Raw genomic sequence first — 16606 nt, 5'->3', positions numbered from 1 at the left:
CACCTGAAAATTTCTTACAATTTAAAACCTGTTTCCTAAATCTCTGTCTTACCATTATATAATCTATCTGATACCTTTTAGTATCTCCAGGGTTCTTCCATGTATACAACCCTCTTTCATGATTCTTAAACCAAGTGTTAGCTATGATTAAGCTATGCTCTGTGCAAAATTCTACCAGGCAGCTTCCTCTTTCATTTCTCAGCCCCATTCCATATTCCCGTACTATGTTTCCTTCTCTCCCTTTTCCTACTGTTGAATTCCAGTCACCCATGACTATTAAATTTTCGTCTCCCTTCACTACCTGAATAATTTCTTTTATCTCAAATCATACATTTCATCAATTTCTTCAACATCTGCAGAGCTAGTTGGCATCTAAACTTGTACTACTGTAGTAGGTGTGGGCTTCGTGTCTATCTTGTCCACAATAATGCGTTCACTATGCTGTTTGTAGTAGCTTACCCGCACTCCTATTTTTTTATTCATTATTAAACCTACTCCTGCATTACCCCTATTTGATTTTGTATTTATAACCCTGTATTCACCTGACCAAAAGTCTTATTCCTCCTGCCACCGAACTTCACTAATTCCCACTATATCTAACTTTAACCTATCCATTTCCCTTTTTAAATTTTCTAACCTACCTGCCTGATTAAGGGATCCGACATCCCACACTCCGATCCGTAGAACGCCAGTTTTCTTTCTCCTGATAACGACGTCCTCCTGAGAAGTCCCCGCCCGGAGATCCAAATGGGGGACTATTTTACCTCCGGAATATTTTACCCAAGAGGATGCCATCATCATTTAATCATACAGTAAAGCTGCATACTTAAATGGAAAAAGAAAAATGACTTCATAAGTAAAGTCATATGGGATGGTTGACTGGGAGACCATGAGGGATAGGTTCAGCCTCTTCTAGGGTAGGTTTTCTTTCTTTGCAAAATGTGAGTTGTATCATAAGTGTTTAAGTTGACTGTGAATTGTGCATGTACAGTGTAATGTCATGTTTGCAGTACATGAAAATGAGAGAAGGGATTGGGGACAACTCATTGTCAGAATATATGCAAATATATGCTACTCCTCTCGAACAGCAACAAGTAAATCACCGAAATATCAGTGCCACATGCATTCCTGCATTACACACTGCACTAGCTTGGAATTTAACACAGGATACTGGAACACAGTGAAGTGATCCGGAATTTTATGCCACCATTTTTCTCCACCTGCCAGCTATATACCAGTAATGAACTATTTCTTCCACCACCAGGATTAGAACTGGGTACTTCCAAGTCAAGTAACAGTGTCATTTCTGAAAAAGAACATTTAGCTTTCATCTGGATATATACAAGGAGAAACAGTATGGTAGAGGAATCCATGAAGCAGTGACATTTTGCTGCAAGTGTAATATTTTTTTTCTAAAATTTTCTAGAGGACGTAAATACACTCAAAAAGGGGAGGGGGTGGGTGATGTATCATGAAGGTATTATCTTAATAGACCGAAAATCAGTAGATGTGATTTACATGTACAGACAAGCAAATTATTACAATTTCAGAAAAATTGGATGGTTTATCAAGAGAAAGAGTTTCACAAACCGAACAAGTCAATAACATGTTGGTCCTCTTCCAGCCCTTATGCAAGCAGTCTTTCAGTTCGACATTGATTGATATGAGCTGTTGGATGTCCTCCTGAGGGATACCATGCCAAATTCTGTCCAACTGGCATGTTAGATTATCAAAATCCCAAGATGGTTGACACCCTTACCACAATGCTCCAGCATTCTCAATTGGGTAGTGATCTGGTAGCCTCACTGGCCAAGGCAGGGTTTGACGAGCACAATGACAAGCAGTAAACACTCTCGATGTGTGTGGGAGGGCATTATCTTTCTAAAATGTGAGCCCAGGATGGCTTGCCATGAAGGGTAACAAAACGGGGTATGGAATATTGTCAACATATGCTGTAGTGTAAGGGTGCTGTGGATGATAACCAAAGGGGTCGTGCTATGAAAAGTTGTTGTCAGGCCACCTGGTGGTATCCCACCGTTGTCTGGGGCATCTCCATACAGGTCTTCGAATTGAGCTCCGATGACCAATGGAGCATGCATAAGGGCAAGAGGTGGAACACTGTGTTATTGACTTGATCAACTTGTGAAGCACTTTCTCTTGAATGAATCATCCAGTTTTTCTGAAATTGTAATCATTCATTTGTTTGTTTGTACATGTACATCTATTAAAAAATGGAAATGCCGTGTGGCTAGGCCTCCTGTTGGGTATACCGTTCGCCTGGGTCAAGTCTTTCAAGTTGGGGACTTGCGTGTCGAATCTCATCTACTGATTTCCGGTCCATTCGGATAATTCCTTTTGTGGTGCATCCTATTTTTTGTCTGAGTGTATATGAGTTTCATTGTGTGTTTATCCTAGCATATGCACTAAACTGAATGAAAGCAGTGTCTTACAGAAATTAAAGATCAGACAGAAAAAATAAAGACTCTGAGGTCTGCCCACGATACTGTAATTCTGTCAGAGACGGCAAATGACTTGCATGAGCAGTTGAATGGAATGAATAGTGTCTTGAAAAGAGATTATATGATGAACATCAACATAAGTAAAACAAGGGTAATGGAGTGTAGATGTATTAAATCACATGATGCTGTGGTAATTAGTTTAGGAAATGCAACACTAGAAGTAGTAGGTGACTTTCGTTATTCGGTCAGCAAAGTAATTGCTGACAGCTGTTGTAGAGACCAAATAAAATGCTGACTGCCTATAGCTAGGAAAGAATTTATGAAGAAGAGGGATTTGGTAACTTCAAATATAAATTTAAGAGTTATTGTTTCTGAAAGTACACTGTCTGTAGCGTTTTACAAAAGTGAAACATGGATGATTAGCAGTTCAGAAAAAATAGAGGCTTTTAAGATGTGGTGGTGTAGAGGAATGCTCAAGGTTAAACAGGTGGATCGTACAACTAATGAGAAAGTACTGTATCAAACTAAGAAGAAAAGAAATTTATGGCACAACTTGACTAATGTGGAGAGCTGAGTCAGAACCAGTCTTTGTACTAGAGACCGCAACAACAAGAAGGTTCATGGTAGTACACTCTGTCAACTATATTTAAATGGTGCATTTTTAAACACATTAATGAGTGTAGTGAAGTACAGTAACTCATCAAGTGAGGACCAAAACTATGCTTTGCATTGTTATGCCTAAGGGAGGTGGGACTCTAGTGAAGGCATCATGTTTAAAGACTGGTGGTGGAAATAGTTTTCACCATCAAACCTGTGGGGTAAGGAGGCGAATTGCTGATCATCAGACTGCATGCTGATATTCTGAGTGAAAATGGTACTCTTCCAAAGGGTCTTATGCAGTGAGCATATAAGAAGTCTTTTAGACAGCTCTCTTTCTTTACTTTACGAGCAGAGTATGCTATACACAGGTATTAAGTTTTACAATATTATCTTCTTTTTATTTCATATCTACACAAATATTACAAACTCGCTTTTTTTCCAAAAATGCCCTTTACTGAGCTACTGTGTGATACTATATTATTACAATCAGAAATGAAAAAAAGGGGTCATATGATAATTCTATAGTGTGTCAGAACATCATAAAACTCAGCAGATTTTGCAAAGGGAATGGGTAATTGCTATACATAAAAGGAATAATCAAATTGCTGTTTCTATATCTCAATGAATCATTAGCCATACAGCTCCTTGGAAACTCAGGGTCTCAAAAAAAATCTGCTCTTAGTGCCATGTACAGATTTGCCACACAGTTGGATAATATGTTAATAATTTTTGTAGATATAGTAGTCCCTGCTACACTGTTGACTCTTTGGCAGTTCCTGTGAACCTAATGTTACTGGTGTTCAAATACGGATTATTTTTCAGTATTTTACCAATAAAGGGATATTTACTTCAACTATTTACCAGATTTCATTTTCTTTAACAAAGTGGCCATTTAGAATTCAATCACACATCATGTTCTGTCAATCCATAATGATGGAGAGCCTTCAAGAATGTGGAACAAGTCAAGCTACACATTATAAGACAGACGCTAATACTCCGGGCTACTTCAGTAACAATAATTTATGACTAGTGCTAAGCTACTTCCACAGACACTTATTATGGGATTTACTATGTTATATATGTATGCTGGAAGAAGAAAGCTGCAACTCTTCTCATACTATTCAGCTAAGGATTTTGCAGAGTAATAACAACTGCCATAGTCCTGGAAATACCAAATAGAAAAAAATTAAAACCAAATTATCACTATGATGAGCTGTTCCAAAGTCGTGTTCAGCTTGTATTTTTTACCATCTTTATCTGCCCCCTTTCACACACTTTCTTTGTCTTCACTGTACTATGACTACACTACAACATACATAAATAAGATTCTACTCTGCATACGTATGTTGGGTACAAAGTGGACTTCTTTAGTCTATTAAAATGTCTTTTTTCAAGTTCTTCACAGATATACACAAGAAATTGGCAACCTCCAGAAAAATAAAGTAAGTATATAGATATTCCTGCATTATCACTGAATATTTGGAATCTGGTTTTGTATAATCCAATAAGCACTGTAAGAAATCATGTTAGTTATAAATAAAACTCCATTTATGTAGTTCATACTGGCTGTAACTTTTAACAAGCAGTATTTATCATATTCAATGAAATGTCAAGTACGTAATTAATAGTAAAGGTATGGTTTGGCAGCTTATTGGTTGCTACACCTCCAAGCTAAAGGCCTGGAAAAAGGACCCTTCCTCTCCTGTCACCCTACACATTTTAAGTGTCACTTATCATGTCTTTGCCTTTGGAAATGTTTCTTACTGTGAATGGGGCTTTTTTTCACCATGAATTGGAGTCCACACTAAACCATAGGTGGTCCCCCTTAACCTTCAGGTTTATGACAACTTTCTTTGTAACTGAATAGTAAACTTCACAAAAAAAAATTATTATGTCTCTAGAGATGTAACAGGTATGAATAGAATTTTAATTCCCATCCTGATATAACATTGATGAGATAACAAAATAGTAAAAGTTACTAAAAGCAACACAACACGTTTGCCTCTGGTGCGTTCTTCTAGGAAAGAGTTGCCAAGGACCAAATGTGAAACTGATTATATTTTGTCAAACAATAAAGAGATTATTCGGATATGACAATTCTAAACCAATTCAAACTGCAAATGATAAGTCACTTGTAAGATGTGAAAAAATATACATAGTTAAAAAGAATTTGTTCAAAAATAGGGAAGTGTATTGGATCACATAAAGTAAAACGTTCAGCAACATAAAATATTAATCAGGTTACCTTCCATTAGGAAAGTGGGTGCAGTCAGCGACTGTGGTGTCATTTATAAATTATAGAGTGCAGCAATCAGTCATCCTTTTCTTGTAGGTTTTATTTGCCTAGCCATTATCAATGCCCTATTTTCTAGTCTCGATGCATGTCAGCCCCCTGTTGTTCAGGCGTCAGTCACAGTTCTTTGAATACTACTGTATAAAAGTAACAGTTATTTGAATACTACTGTATAAAAGCTTTTATATAGTAGTATTCAAAGAACTGTGACTGATTCCCAAACAACGGGGGAACTGACATGCATCTAGACTAGAGTGCATTGATAATGGCTAGGCACTAGCCGAAATGTGGATTTGCCAAATAAAACCTGCAAAAAAAGGACGACTGATTGTTGCCCTCTGTAATTTATGTATAAAATATTAAGCTTATACATATAGACAAAAGAGAGCAATTATTTAACAAAAATATTTATGAAAACAACAAAAGATGATGCAGGTATAAAGAAATCAAAACAAAAGAAAACTAACAGAACAGTCCAAATATTGAAAAGGTATAGGGAAATGATACACTGCGCCAAACTAAACAAACTATGGCACAGAAGATAAGCATGTTTAAATTGCAATGGTTAAAATTAGAGGCAAAGTAGTCCAAAAGGCACTTGCAAAATTATTTAAAAATTTCTTCAGAGGAAGTAATTGTTATATTTCATAGGGAATAAACCTGCCATGCATTAAGAAACTTTAGACACTCCACTTTCTCTCTATGAAGTACAAGATATCGACCAAAACTTTTCACAAAAAATAAATAAAAATAGATTTTAATCAAGCAGAGTTTCTGAATAGGAAGCATATTTCATGTATTATCAGTTTCGGATCATGGCAGGTAGACACAGGTGTCTAGTGATAAAACTTAGGTTTTCACATATAAGAAAAATATACACTGACAGTTAATACAAAACACGAGCAAAGCAGCAAAACAACCGGGGAACAGACTGGGATAAAATATATTATTGTGACTGAAACGAAATGGATGAGATGTGTAGCCAGGAAAATGCATGGCAGATACCCATGGATATTCTTTGCTGCATTCTGTGAAATAAGAAAAGAACGAGAACACACTGGAACAAATTTTGGGTACATGTAAAATAACTGATGATGATGATATACATGTAAAATAACTGATGATGATGATAGCATTACACTGGTTTCACTAAATCACTGGGATGAATGTTGGGTTGGTTCATCCACAAATGTTATAGGCAATTATTTCATCATCCTTGCTACAAGGGAGTAGTGTTCCGTCTCTGGCATCAACGGCAAATTGAGTCCATACCTTCCTTTCAAAATGCTGTAGCTTCTCTATTTTCAGTCTATGGCATCACATATAAAGTAAATACAGGCAAAAATGTGTCCTTCATACACACTGATATAAAAGTCACCTAACGTTAATAATAGTTAGCGGTTACCAGAAAATATTCTAAAGAAGCTGCTTAAATTTGTTGCATCTCCCACATGATTAATTTAACAGAACATGATGTGTGACAACATGAATGAATGCAAACACTGTATAAGAATATTTACCAATATCTTATTGTAAAAAGTGACATATCATACAAAATATCTGTACATTAATACTGACATATATAAATAATGCCCCTTATGTTCTCAAACATGAAAGTGACAAATATCTGGCAGAAAGCTGCACTGTAACTAAAATAAACTTTTGTATTATAAATGTGCCTGATTCAAATATCTCTTCATATTAAATAATTGCAAATGAATGACACCATACAAAAACTTTCAAAAGATGCCTCATTTAGTCTAATACACTCATCGAACATATGTATATAAGCATTACTAACATTATGCACAGAGCAACATCAGTCTGCAATGAATTTAATCCACTAATGTGATAAACCTCTCTGTCGCTACAAAGACAATCAACATAACACCACTGACGTCATGCGAGGTACTTTTAAAGGGTTCAAGTGCTGTAGAACATGTATGTAGTCATACAAAAACTATTCACAATGAAAATTAACACCAACACAGAACTCACATAACATATGTTGTGCTGAATTCAGTGACACCACATCATTACAATACAAATGAAATTAGATCACACATGGTACCTGCCACTATATCTAGCTGAGGTTGTAAGTAATTTTGTGTGTCCATATATTATTATGGAATCATACTTCACTTTCTAAGGAAATTTACCTTCTTCATGCAACTTCTTTATGAGATACTCCCATCGGTCTTAAGAAGGATCTGTTTCTCTCTCTTCTTGGTCAGGAAACTGTTTGTCATCCACCTTTGGGGAATTCGGTGCACTGCTGTTTACAACAGTTACATCAGAGGATGGTTTCTGCATCAGCCCTAAAATGTTGAGAACACTTGGTGGCTCACTATGTTCTGTAAACTTTTCTTGTGGTTCTAGTAATTTTTTATCTGGTGCACTTCTTGAATTGTCACTGTCATCTTTCCTTGGGGGCACAAATGCTTTAAGCCAACGGTCACTTGGGTCTTCACTTACATTATCTGTATCATCAAGGGTGACAAGAGGAGGGAAAGAAGCAGAAGACAATTCAACAATTTTTGGGCAGTATGGCTCTGGGTACGCTGTCTTCTCATCACACAGTGCTAAGTGCCGTGCTAAACAATTTCCACTGGAGGATGTGAACCCACACACACAGTACATGGGTTTTTCTAATCTACTTACTCGGCCCATGTTGAACTGTGACCTGTTCTTTATTGAGTCTTGGTGAAATATCAACACATGGTCCATCATTGCCTTTGTACAACAAGTCGCATACGAACAACATGCACAAGATATTTCAGTTGCAAAATGGTTGTCCTCTAGTACTCTCCCCTCACATTCATTACACAAAGCATCCTCATCAACACACACAATTTTCAGGTCTGTGAAAGATTTAGAAGTATACAAACTTTTTGAATTAGGAGAGCTAGTAAAAACATTTTTGGAAATAGATATCATTTGACAAGGTTTTGTAGCAGCAGGAGGAGGCTTTGGCATCATTATATCAAAACCAGTAATATTCATAAAAGGAATAACTTCATCCTGTCTACCACAAAAACTTCTGTGATCTCTTGTTTGATGCTCTTTAAGAATATCTTTATGTGCAAACCATAATACACATGTACTACATTTCATACAAAGAGATTTTCTTTGGTGCTTTTGCAGATGATTAATGAAGAAGAAAATATTCTGTGCAAGTATCTGTTTTGTCTTGGAAAGTGCAACCACCTTTAGACAGAATGGACACTGCAGCTTCATAGTGTTAATGTGTGTTTCATGGAAATGGTTTACAACATCTTTGTGTAAGGATGACCTAAATTTGCAAATACCACATTCATATGGCATTTCTAATTGGAAATGTGTTGTGTGCATGTGAGATATTAATGTAACCCGTGTTCGAAACTTTCTCTCACAAATACGGCAGACAAGACTTGTGGAATTATTAAAATGAATTTCTTCAAGATGCACTTGCAAAGCATACTGACTTGCAAAGAATTTCAAACAGTACCTGCATTGTAAATTAATGTTAATTTCTGGCAGGTCTTTGCCATTTGGCTGTGCATGACAAATCAAATGCTGCAACAATTCAGTATTATTTGGAAAAGTTTGATAACATGACTGACAAACAATGCCATCTGTATCTTTATGTTCCATTTCAAGTATGTGCTTTTCCCCTGGCAGTTGTCCATAGTAAAATGTTTCCAGTTGTACCATTTCTTCTGGCAGAGGGAGTGTAACTGGCTGACTTGCACTGTCAACAGCTATTCGTTTTGAATCTGAAGATTCAACTGATGTATTTGGCCGTTTCTTTGCACTTAGAGTGGGTGTGGCTGGCTGACTAGCACTGTCAATAGCTATTCGTTTTGTATCTGAAGATTCAACCGATGCACTTGACCGTTTCTTTACACTTTTCAGAGGTTTTGCAGGATCTGTGGGTCCAGTCTCGCGTATGCTCTGAGGAAGCAGATCAATGCCACTAACAGCAGGTGGTGTACTGGCATCACCTGGTATCTGGCTAGCTGACTGCTGTATTTCTGAGTCTTTTAATTTTGCTGGAAACTGAACTCCCGCTGGAGTAAAGGGCGGGGTTTTTAAGACACTGTATGTCCAGCATTTAAATGGATCTGAAGCAATTTTTGATAAACGAGTAAGCAAACTTTCATTGGAATCCAATTTCACTTGTTCCGCCATATGAGTTAACATATTATGGAAACCTTTATAAGGTGTATATCCCCACTGCTCACGCCAAACAAGCTCATCCAAAAACTGCTGGATTATCTGCCTGCTTAGGAGAGAGAGAGTATTTTGAAACATTTTTGGAACATTGTTCCGCAAGTAATTCATAACATTATGATTGCTGTATTTATTCTGGGCTGTTTGTTCTTCGCCTGCAGGTACCTGGTAAATAGTTTTGAATCCTATAGCTTGGAGAGTGGGTTTGTCCACAGTATAATCTGTTAAGATTATAGAGTCTTTATCAACCCATTCCTTAACAGGATTTAGAAGTTTTATAAAACGAGATTGATAATCAGGATCACCCATTTTAATGGGCTCTACTGCTTGTAACCTCACTATTTTATTAACTGGATCCATAATTCCCAGAACTTCTACTTTCACATTCCGTGACTTCCCACCATGTGCTGTTATTCCCAGGCTTACTACTCCTATTTCAATCTTTTTGTTTGGACCACCCATTCTGCTAAACTTCTCAGCCACTGCAGCTGTGCAAATGCTTCTCAGATGTGTGTAAAATCCCTTCACATAGAGATTGTCTACTTTAACCCATTGAATAACATTTTGAATACTTGTCTGTACAACCCAGTGATATATGAGTTTAACAAGTACAGTGGGAGGATGAGGTGATCCTTCAAATATTGAACCACTGAAAACAGAAACAAATCTTTGTGGGCAACAGTCACTAATCCAAACATATCCACCACTGAATGGAAACTTACTGACATCAGAGTATATACCCAATTTTAAAGGTATTTTCTCACCATATGGAGTTACATGTGTTTGACAGTATTGATCACTACGAACTAACCCTTCCTGAATCATCCATTCAGAAAACTTTGTTGGCGTGAACATCAACACTTTCTTCACTTTTTTGTCTAATTCAGTACGGTCTTCAGACAGCTGCACTGCAGTAACTTCTTTTACCCGTATGCTGGGACGAGCTGTCACAACAAGTGATGGGAATGTCTTCCCTATTAACTTATTGAAAGTTATTTCACGAGTGTCAGCAGGAATCTCACTTGGGCTGTCATCACATGTAAGGTCAACCACTGGAGCGCCGCTTGCACTATTAGGTGGGGGGACTTGTGGGTTATTTGGAAGTCTGCTGGGATTTTTATTAGCGGGTACACCAGGTGGTCTTCCTACAGTTACTGGTTGTACCATTAACGAACGTGCAGGAACTGTAACACGAGGTGCAGGCATCATCGGCCGAACATTTCTTACTAAGGCAACATGACTGCGGCTCCTGAGTGTAGGCGATGTTTGTGGAATACGTGGAGACCTAACAGGACTTTGACGTGGTCCATAGTGTGCAACACGGATGGATGGTGTATGTTGTGTAACTATACCTCCTGAAGTCGTGTTGACTGGCCTGGATGCTGAAGCATTTTCACTTAATGGTACACGCACAGGTGCTGGGTATCTTGATGGTGCTGAATTCGTGCTTTGTAGAACAATACCAACAGTATTCACCGGACGAATTGTTGGAGATTGTAAAATATTGTTACTCTGTAGTGAAATGTTTCTGTTCATTATGACTCCTGGAGCTTGCATTGGAGATGAAACTTGTAAGCTTGGTACTGCAACAGAGGAGAGTGGTACTGCCTTTGGCATACTTGGTGCTGTTGTTACCATGTGAGGAGCTAATGATGTAGGTTGAGAACCACTAACCACACCCATAACTCGGGTACGTCTTGTGTCTCTCACTAGCAAACCGCAAGGTTGGGTGATGACACTATTAGTTGTCTGGCCACGAACACTTGTTTGGTGTTTGTTTATTGGATTAGGTAACATAACTGGCTGGTGAGACACAAGCGACGATACATTCCGTGGCTGCAGCATGATGGGTTGCTCTGATATAATGGATGGTGCTACATCCACAGACGCGACAGGTTTCGACACGTGTGACTTGGGTTGTAATGGTGTACATAGCCGTTCCAAAACGAAGCAGTCGTCGCTAATACGGGTTACTAAATCCCCTTCACTTCTCCTCCAGTTTTCTACTACTTCTTTCAGTTCCGTCTTCTTTTGCTTTGCTTTATTACGTCTATCGATTTGAACTGGTGACAGATCTTCCGAATAACACTCCATATGAAGAGTCATGTTGTTTGGTCTTTTTGTTGTCCCTTTAGAACTCATCTTCATTATTACAAAGGTTTTCTGATATCATGTGCAAGTTATAAAATTTGCAGGATAACACACACACACACGCAAGCTACATTGTCACTGTTTAGGTTCGACAACTATCACAAACCGCGGTATTATATGTAAACTGTGTACAAAGATCTTCATTGTATACAAAGAAATCAAAACAACAAAGACAAACTGCAATTCCGTCGTCGGTCAAATCAAAATACATAAGAAGAAGAATTACACTTCCAGTGGTCTGTCATGCAGCAAACAATGGCGCCAAACAGTTCAGATTAATTCAATTTATTTAGACTTCTCGTATCTCATAACACGGTATAAGCGCCACCCCCCCCCCCCCCCCAAACGGTCGGTAATATTGTGAAATACACGTAATCACCACGTTTACGTGGGGCTCCCAAAACCGGATTTCGTAAACCGATTTCCCAATACCGCTTCTGGATGGCTATGCCATAGAGTATAAATATCTATGAAGTGAACATTCGGATGCGTAGAACGAGAAATCTGTCCGCAACATCTCCTGCTGTTCAACTCAATTGGTATTGGGACGATGTATGTTAGTCCGTATAACGCTTAGCGTATTTTGAGTGTTATTACTTCTTTAGAATAGATAGATCATCTTCAGAACTATCCTGGAACTTTGTATATGCGTTTTATAGACATCTTAACAATTTTATACCTGGAACTGAAGTAGATTTAAAGCTGTGAAGAGCAAAGGTATTGTGCTTTTTCGCCACAGTATCATAGCTCAGTTCCAATTAAGTTTTTTCGGGCGCGGGAAAAGAAGTGACAGCCAATAATACCTTTTTAGGTTCTATTGCGCTTACTCATGTTGTCGAATCTGCGTTCTAATTAATTACATCACAATGACACAGTATTGGGCGCCGATGCATCGCAGAAATGTGGGGGGGGGGGGGGGACGCATTTGTAGCAAAGAAATTGCTACAGTAAATAAGCAGTTTACACCATCTGGCAGATTAAACGCAGTTGCAAATTCATCTAGCATTTCTCTCGTAAACACATGGGGAAAAAAAAACGCAGAAATTAGCTCTACAATACGAGACATTATAATAACACGTCTCGATATTTTGAAACATATAAAGCACCTCACATCAATATGATATTCACTATTAGAAATTTGTTGTGCGTAGCTATGAAAAGTAGCCGGTCCTTCTTTCGTGTACTTCTCTTTACATCTGTAGTAACAACAATACAGCACCATGGCTATTGTTACTACTAAAACGTGTAGAAACGTATGTCAAAGCAGGTGAATATGTGTTATATTAAAGTTTTGCTGTTACCACAAATTGCAGACAAGCAGTGATGTCCCAGTACCACGTGACAAGCCCCGTTTGATGTTGAGAACATGCTCAGTAGGCTATGCTCACTCTGTAGATATTTATACTCTATAGGCTATGCAAACATTTCATAATCAGTACTGGAAACCCTCTTCTAGTTGCCAGTTTTCCAATTCCGCAATCGATTTTCGCTCCTATGTAAACGCAACCGATTTTGAAACGTGCTTCGGCTCTCAGGTTTAATCTTGTTTTCAAAAATTTTCGACTAATATGGATGGAGTGACTTTTTGTACACTGAAGTAGAAATAGTAGACTAAAGCTGTTTACATCTCATCTACCTGAAGGCAAATGGCGATTGTGCTGACTAAATCAGAAATTGTACCAGCTGTTTCCCAGCGCCATGTTTAAGTGGGCTATCAAATCCACTTCAGACCGTCAAATGTAAACACAACAGACGATTTTAGATATTCGCTTTTCTTCTTTCGGGAGATGTTTCGCATATAAACTTAGTCAATAACATTGACCGTCTAGGGGCAATATTGATAGCACCAAAGCTAGTGTCCAATCACTCACGATTGGTACAGAAACTGAAATCGAGGGTAGGAAAGCAAAAGCTGAAATGCTTAATTCCATTTTCAAATGATATTCCTTTACAATGAAAAACCGAGGAGAAGTGCCCCAATTTAATCCTCCCACAATTGAAGTGTCACTGTTGTTGAGAAACAGCTGAGATCGTCAAAACTGAACAAAGCTCCAGGGCTCAATGGAATCCTTGTAAGATTCCATACGATTGTGAATTTTCAGTTAGCCCATCTTCTAACTATAATCTATCATAGATATCTCGAATAAAAACAGTGTCAAGTTCTTAGAGAGAAGCACAGGTCGCACTCGTTCACAGAAAGGTAGAAGAAATGGGATAACGAAATGGTCTACAAAACTGCCATCTAATAATCTCGACATCCATTTGTTGTAGAATCTTAGAACATATTCTGGGCTCAAACATAATGAGGTATCTCGAACGGAATGACCTCCCCCATGACAACCAGTATGGATTGCGAAAACATGGATCTTGTGAAACCCAACTCGCACTTTTCTCACATGACAAATGAAAGCTTTGAATCAAGGCAGTCAGGTAGATGCAGTACTTCTTGATTTCTGGAAAGCGTTTGACTCAGTACGACATCTACACTCACTGTCAAAAGTACGATCATACGAGATTTGAAGTGAAATTTGTGACTGGATTGCAGATTTTTGCTATTGAGAACACAGGATGTTATCTTGTATGGAGAATCATCATCAGATGTAGTAGTAACTTTGGTTGTGTCCCAGGGAAGCGTGTTGGGGGTCTTGCTGTTCATGTTGTATATTAATGACCTTGTAGACAATGTTAGCAGTAACCTCAGACTTTTTGCAGATGATGCAGTTACTATAATGAAGCACTGTCTGAAAGAAACTGCACAAATATTCAGTCAGATCTTGATAAAATTTGAAAGTGGCGCAAAGAAATTTGCTTTAAATGTTCAGAAATGTAAAACTGTGGCTTCCACAAAACGAAAAAGTTAGTATCCTATGACTGTAATATCAATGTGTCACAGTTTGAATCCACCATTCTAACAAATACTTGGGTGTAACACTTTGTAGGAATATGAAATAGAATGCTCTCATAGTTTCAGTTGTGGGTAAAGCAGGTGGTAGACTTCACTTCATTGGTAAAATACTGATGAAATGCAGTCAGTCTATAAAGGAGATTTCTCACAAATCACTCATGCAACCCATTCTGGACTACTGCTCAAGTGTGTGAGACCTGTACCAAATAGGACTGACAGCATACACAGAGGGATGGACAGAGAAGGGTAGTATGAATGGCCACAAGTTTGTTTTACCCATGGGAGAGTGGCACGGAGATGCTGAAGGAACTGAACTGGCAGACTCTTGAAGATAAACAAAATCTACACTACGACATACTACTTACAAAATTGCAATAACCTGCTTTAAATAATGATTCTCAGAATATAACACAACCCCCTACTTAGCCCTCACATAGGGATCGTGAGGACAAGATTAGATTAATTACAGCACACACAGAAGTCATTCTTCCTGTGCTCAATAAATGAATGGAATAGGAAGAAAGCCTAATTACTGGTACTGTGTGATGTACTCTCTGGCATGTACTTTACAGTGATTTGCAGAGTACAAATAAGAGTGTAAATATAGATGTAGACCATCAAATTTTGGAAATATACTTCACTGCCTGGAAATATTGTACAATCTGTGGGCAGTATTGGTAATATTCTTGACAGTCTCCTATGTGCTATAATGTATGCAAACCAAAGAGATTAGGTACATTATTGTGTTGAAAATGAGTTCAAGACAAGACAGAGGAGCATCAGTATTGGACTTCATTGTAGGGCAGATGAGTACAAAAAAAGTGTTAAGAATGAAGAATTGTATGGTTTGTTCCTCACAAAATATAGGGAACAACCATGAAGAAGATGGTTTTTTAAAAAAGTAATTAATGGTAAATTATGAATAGAAGTATATATAGTGCCTGATTTGTAAAAAAGAGGTTTTGGTACTGTGACCTTCCAGGGATTTTTTTGAAATTTAGACTTCTTAAAACGTTATTTTAGCGCTTTTCTGAAAACTTTAAAAGTGTGAATACACCATTTATTTTACATCTCTCCCACCACAGCAAAAATTCTATTATAACACACCTCAAAATCTAGAGTTGTGGTTTTTTTCGTCGTTCTAAAGTGTACCACCACATATCAAGCACTATACAGGGCGTTACAAAAAAGGTACGGCCAAACTTTCAGGAAACATTCCTCACACACAAATAAAGAAAAGATGTTATGTGGACATGTGTCCGGAAACGCTTAATTTCCATGTTAGAGCTCATTTTAGTTTCGTCAGTATGTTCTTCCACCTACGCTCAATGGAGCACGTTATCATGATTTCATACGGGATACTCTACCTGTACTGCTAGAACATGTGCCTTTACAAGTACGACACAACATGTGGTTCATGCACGATGGAGCTCCTGCACATTTCAGTCGAAGTGTTCGTACGCTTCTCAACAATAGATTCGGTGACCGATGGATTGGTAGAGGCGGACCAATTCCATTGCCTCCACGTTCTCCTGACCTCAACCCTCTTGACTTTCATTTATGGGGGCATTTGAAAGCTCTTGTCTACGCAACCTCGGTACCAAATGTACAGACTCTTCGTGGTCGTATTGTGGATGGCTGTGATACAATACGCCATTCTCCTGGGCTGCATCAGCGCATCAGGGATTCCATGCGACGGAGGGTGGATTAGAGATTAGATTAGATTAATACTAGTTCCATGGATCATGAATACGATATTTCGTAATGATGTGGAACGAGTCGAATTTTCCAATACATGACATAATTAGGTTAATTTAACAACATACTTAAGTTAATATAACAACTTTATTTTTATGTGTGTTTTTTGTTTTTCTTTATTTTTTATTTTTTATTTTTTATTTTTTTTAATAATTTTTGTTTTTTTTTTCTTTTTTTTTCTTAATTTATATCTAAAAATTCCTCTATGGAGTAGAAGGAGTTGTCATT

At 37.9% G+C, this 16606-nt stretch overlaps 1 protein-coding gene across 1 annotated transcript; it reads right to left on the bottom strand.

Moving 5' to 3' along the window:
• Positions 1-3391: 3391 nt before the first annotated feature.
• Positions 3392-11845, bottom strand: LOC126162254 (uncharacterized). Its single transcript, XM_049918645.1, has one exon. The coding sequence runs from the start codon at positions 11710-11712 to the stop codon at positions 7552-7554; it is 4161 nt and encodes a 1386-aa protein (XP_049774602.1). The 5' UTR covers positions 11713-11845; the 3' UTR covers positions 3392-7551.
• Positions 11846-16606: the final 4761 nt, after the last annotated feature.

The sequence above is a fragment of the Schistocerca cancellata genome, chromosome 2 (assembly GCF_023864275.1).
Source record: "Schistocerca cancellata isolate TAMUIC-IGC-003103 chromosome 2, iqSchCanc2.1, whole genome shotgun sequence".
NCBI classification, from domain to species: Eukaryota; Metazoa; Arthropoda; class Insecta; order Orthoptera; family Acrididae; genus Schistocerca; species Schistocerca cancellata.
This window is presented reverse-complemented; position numbering and strand designations above follow the sequence as displayed.

What these genes read in the sequence shown, in the direction of transcription:
- LOC126162254 (XM_049918645.1), bottom strand. Translation starts at nt 11,712, where the DNA reads ATGAAGATGAGTTCTAAAGGGACAACAAAAAGACCAAACAACATGACT.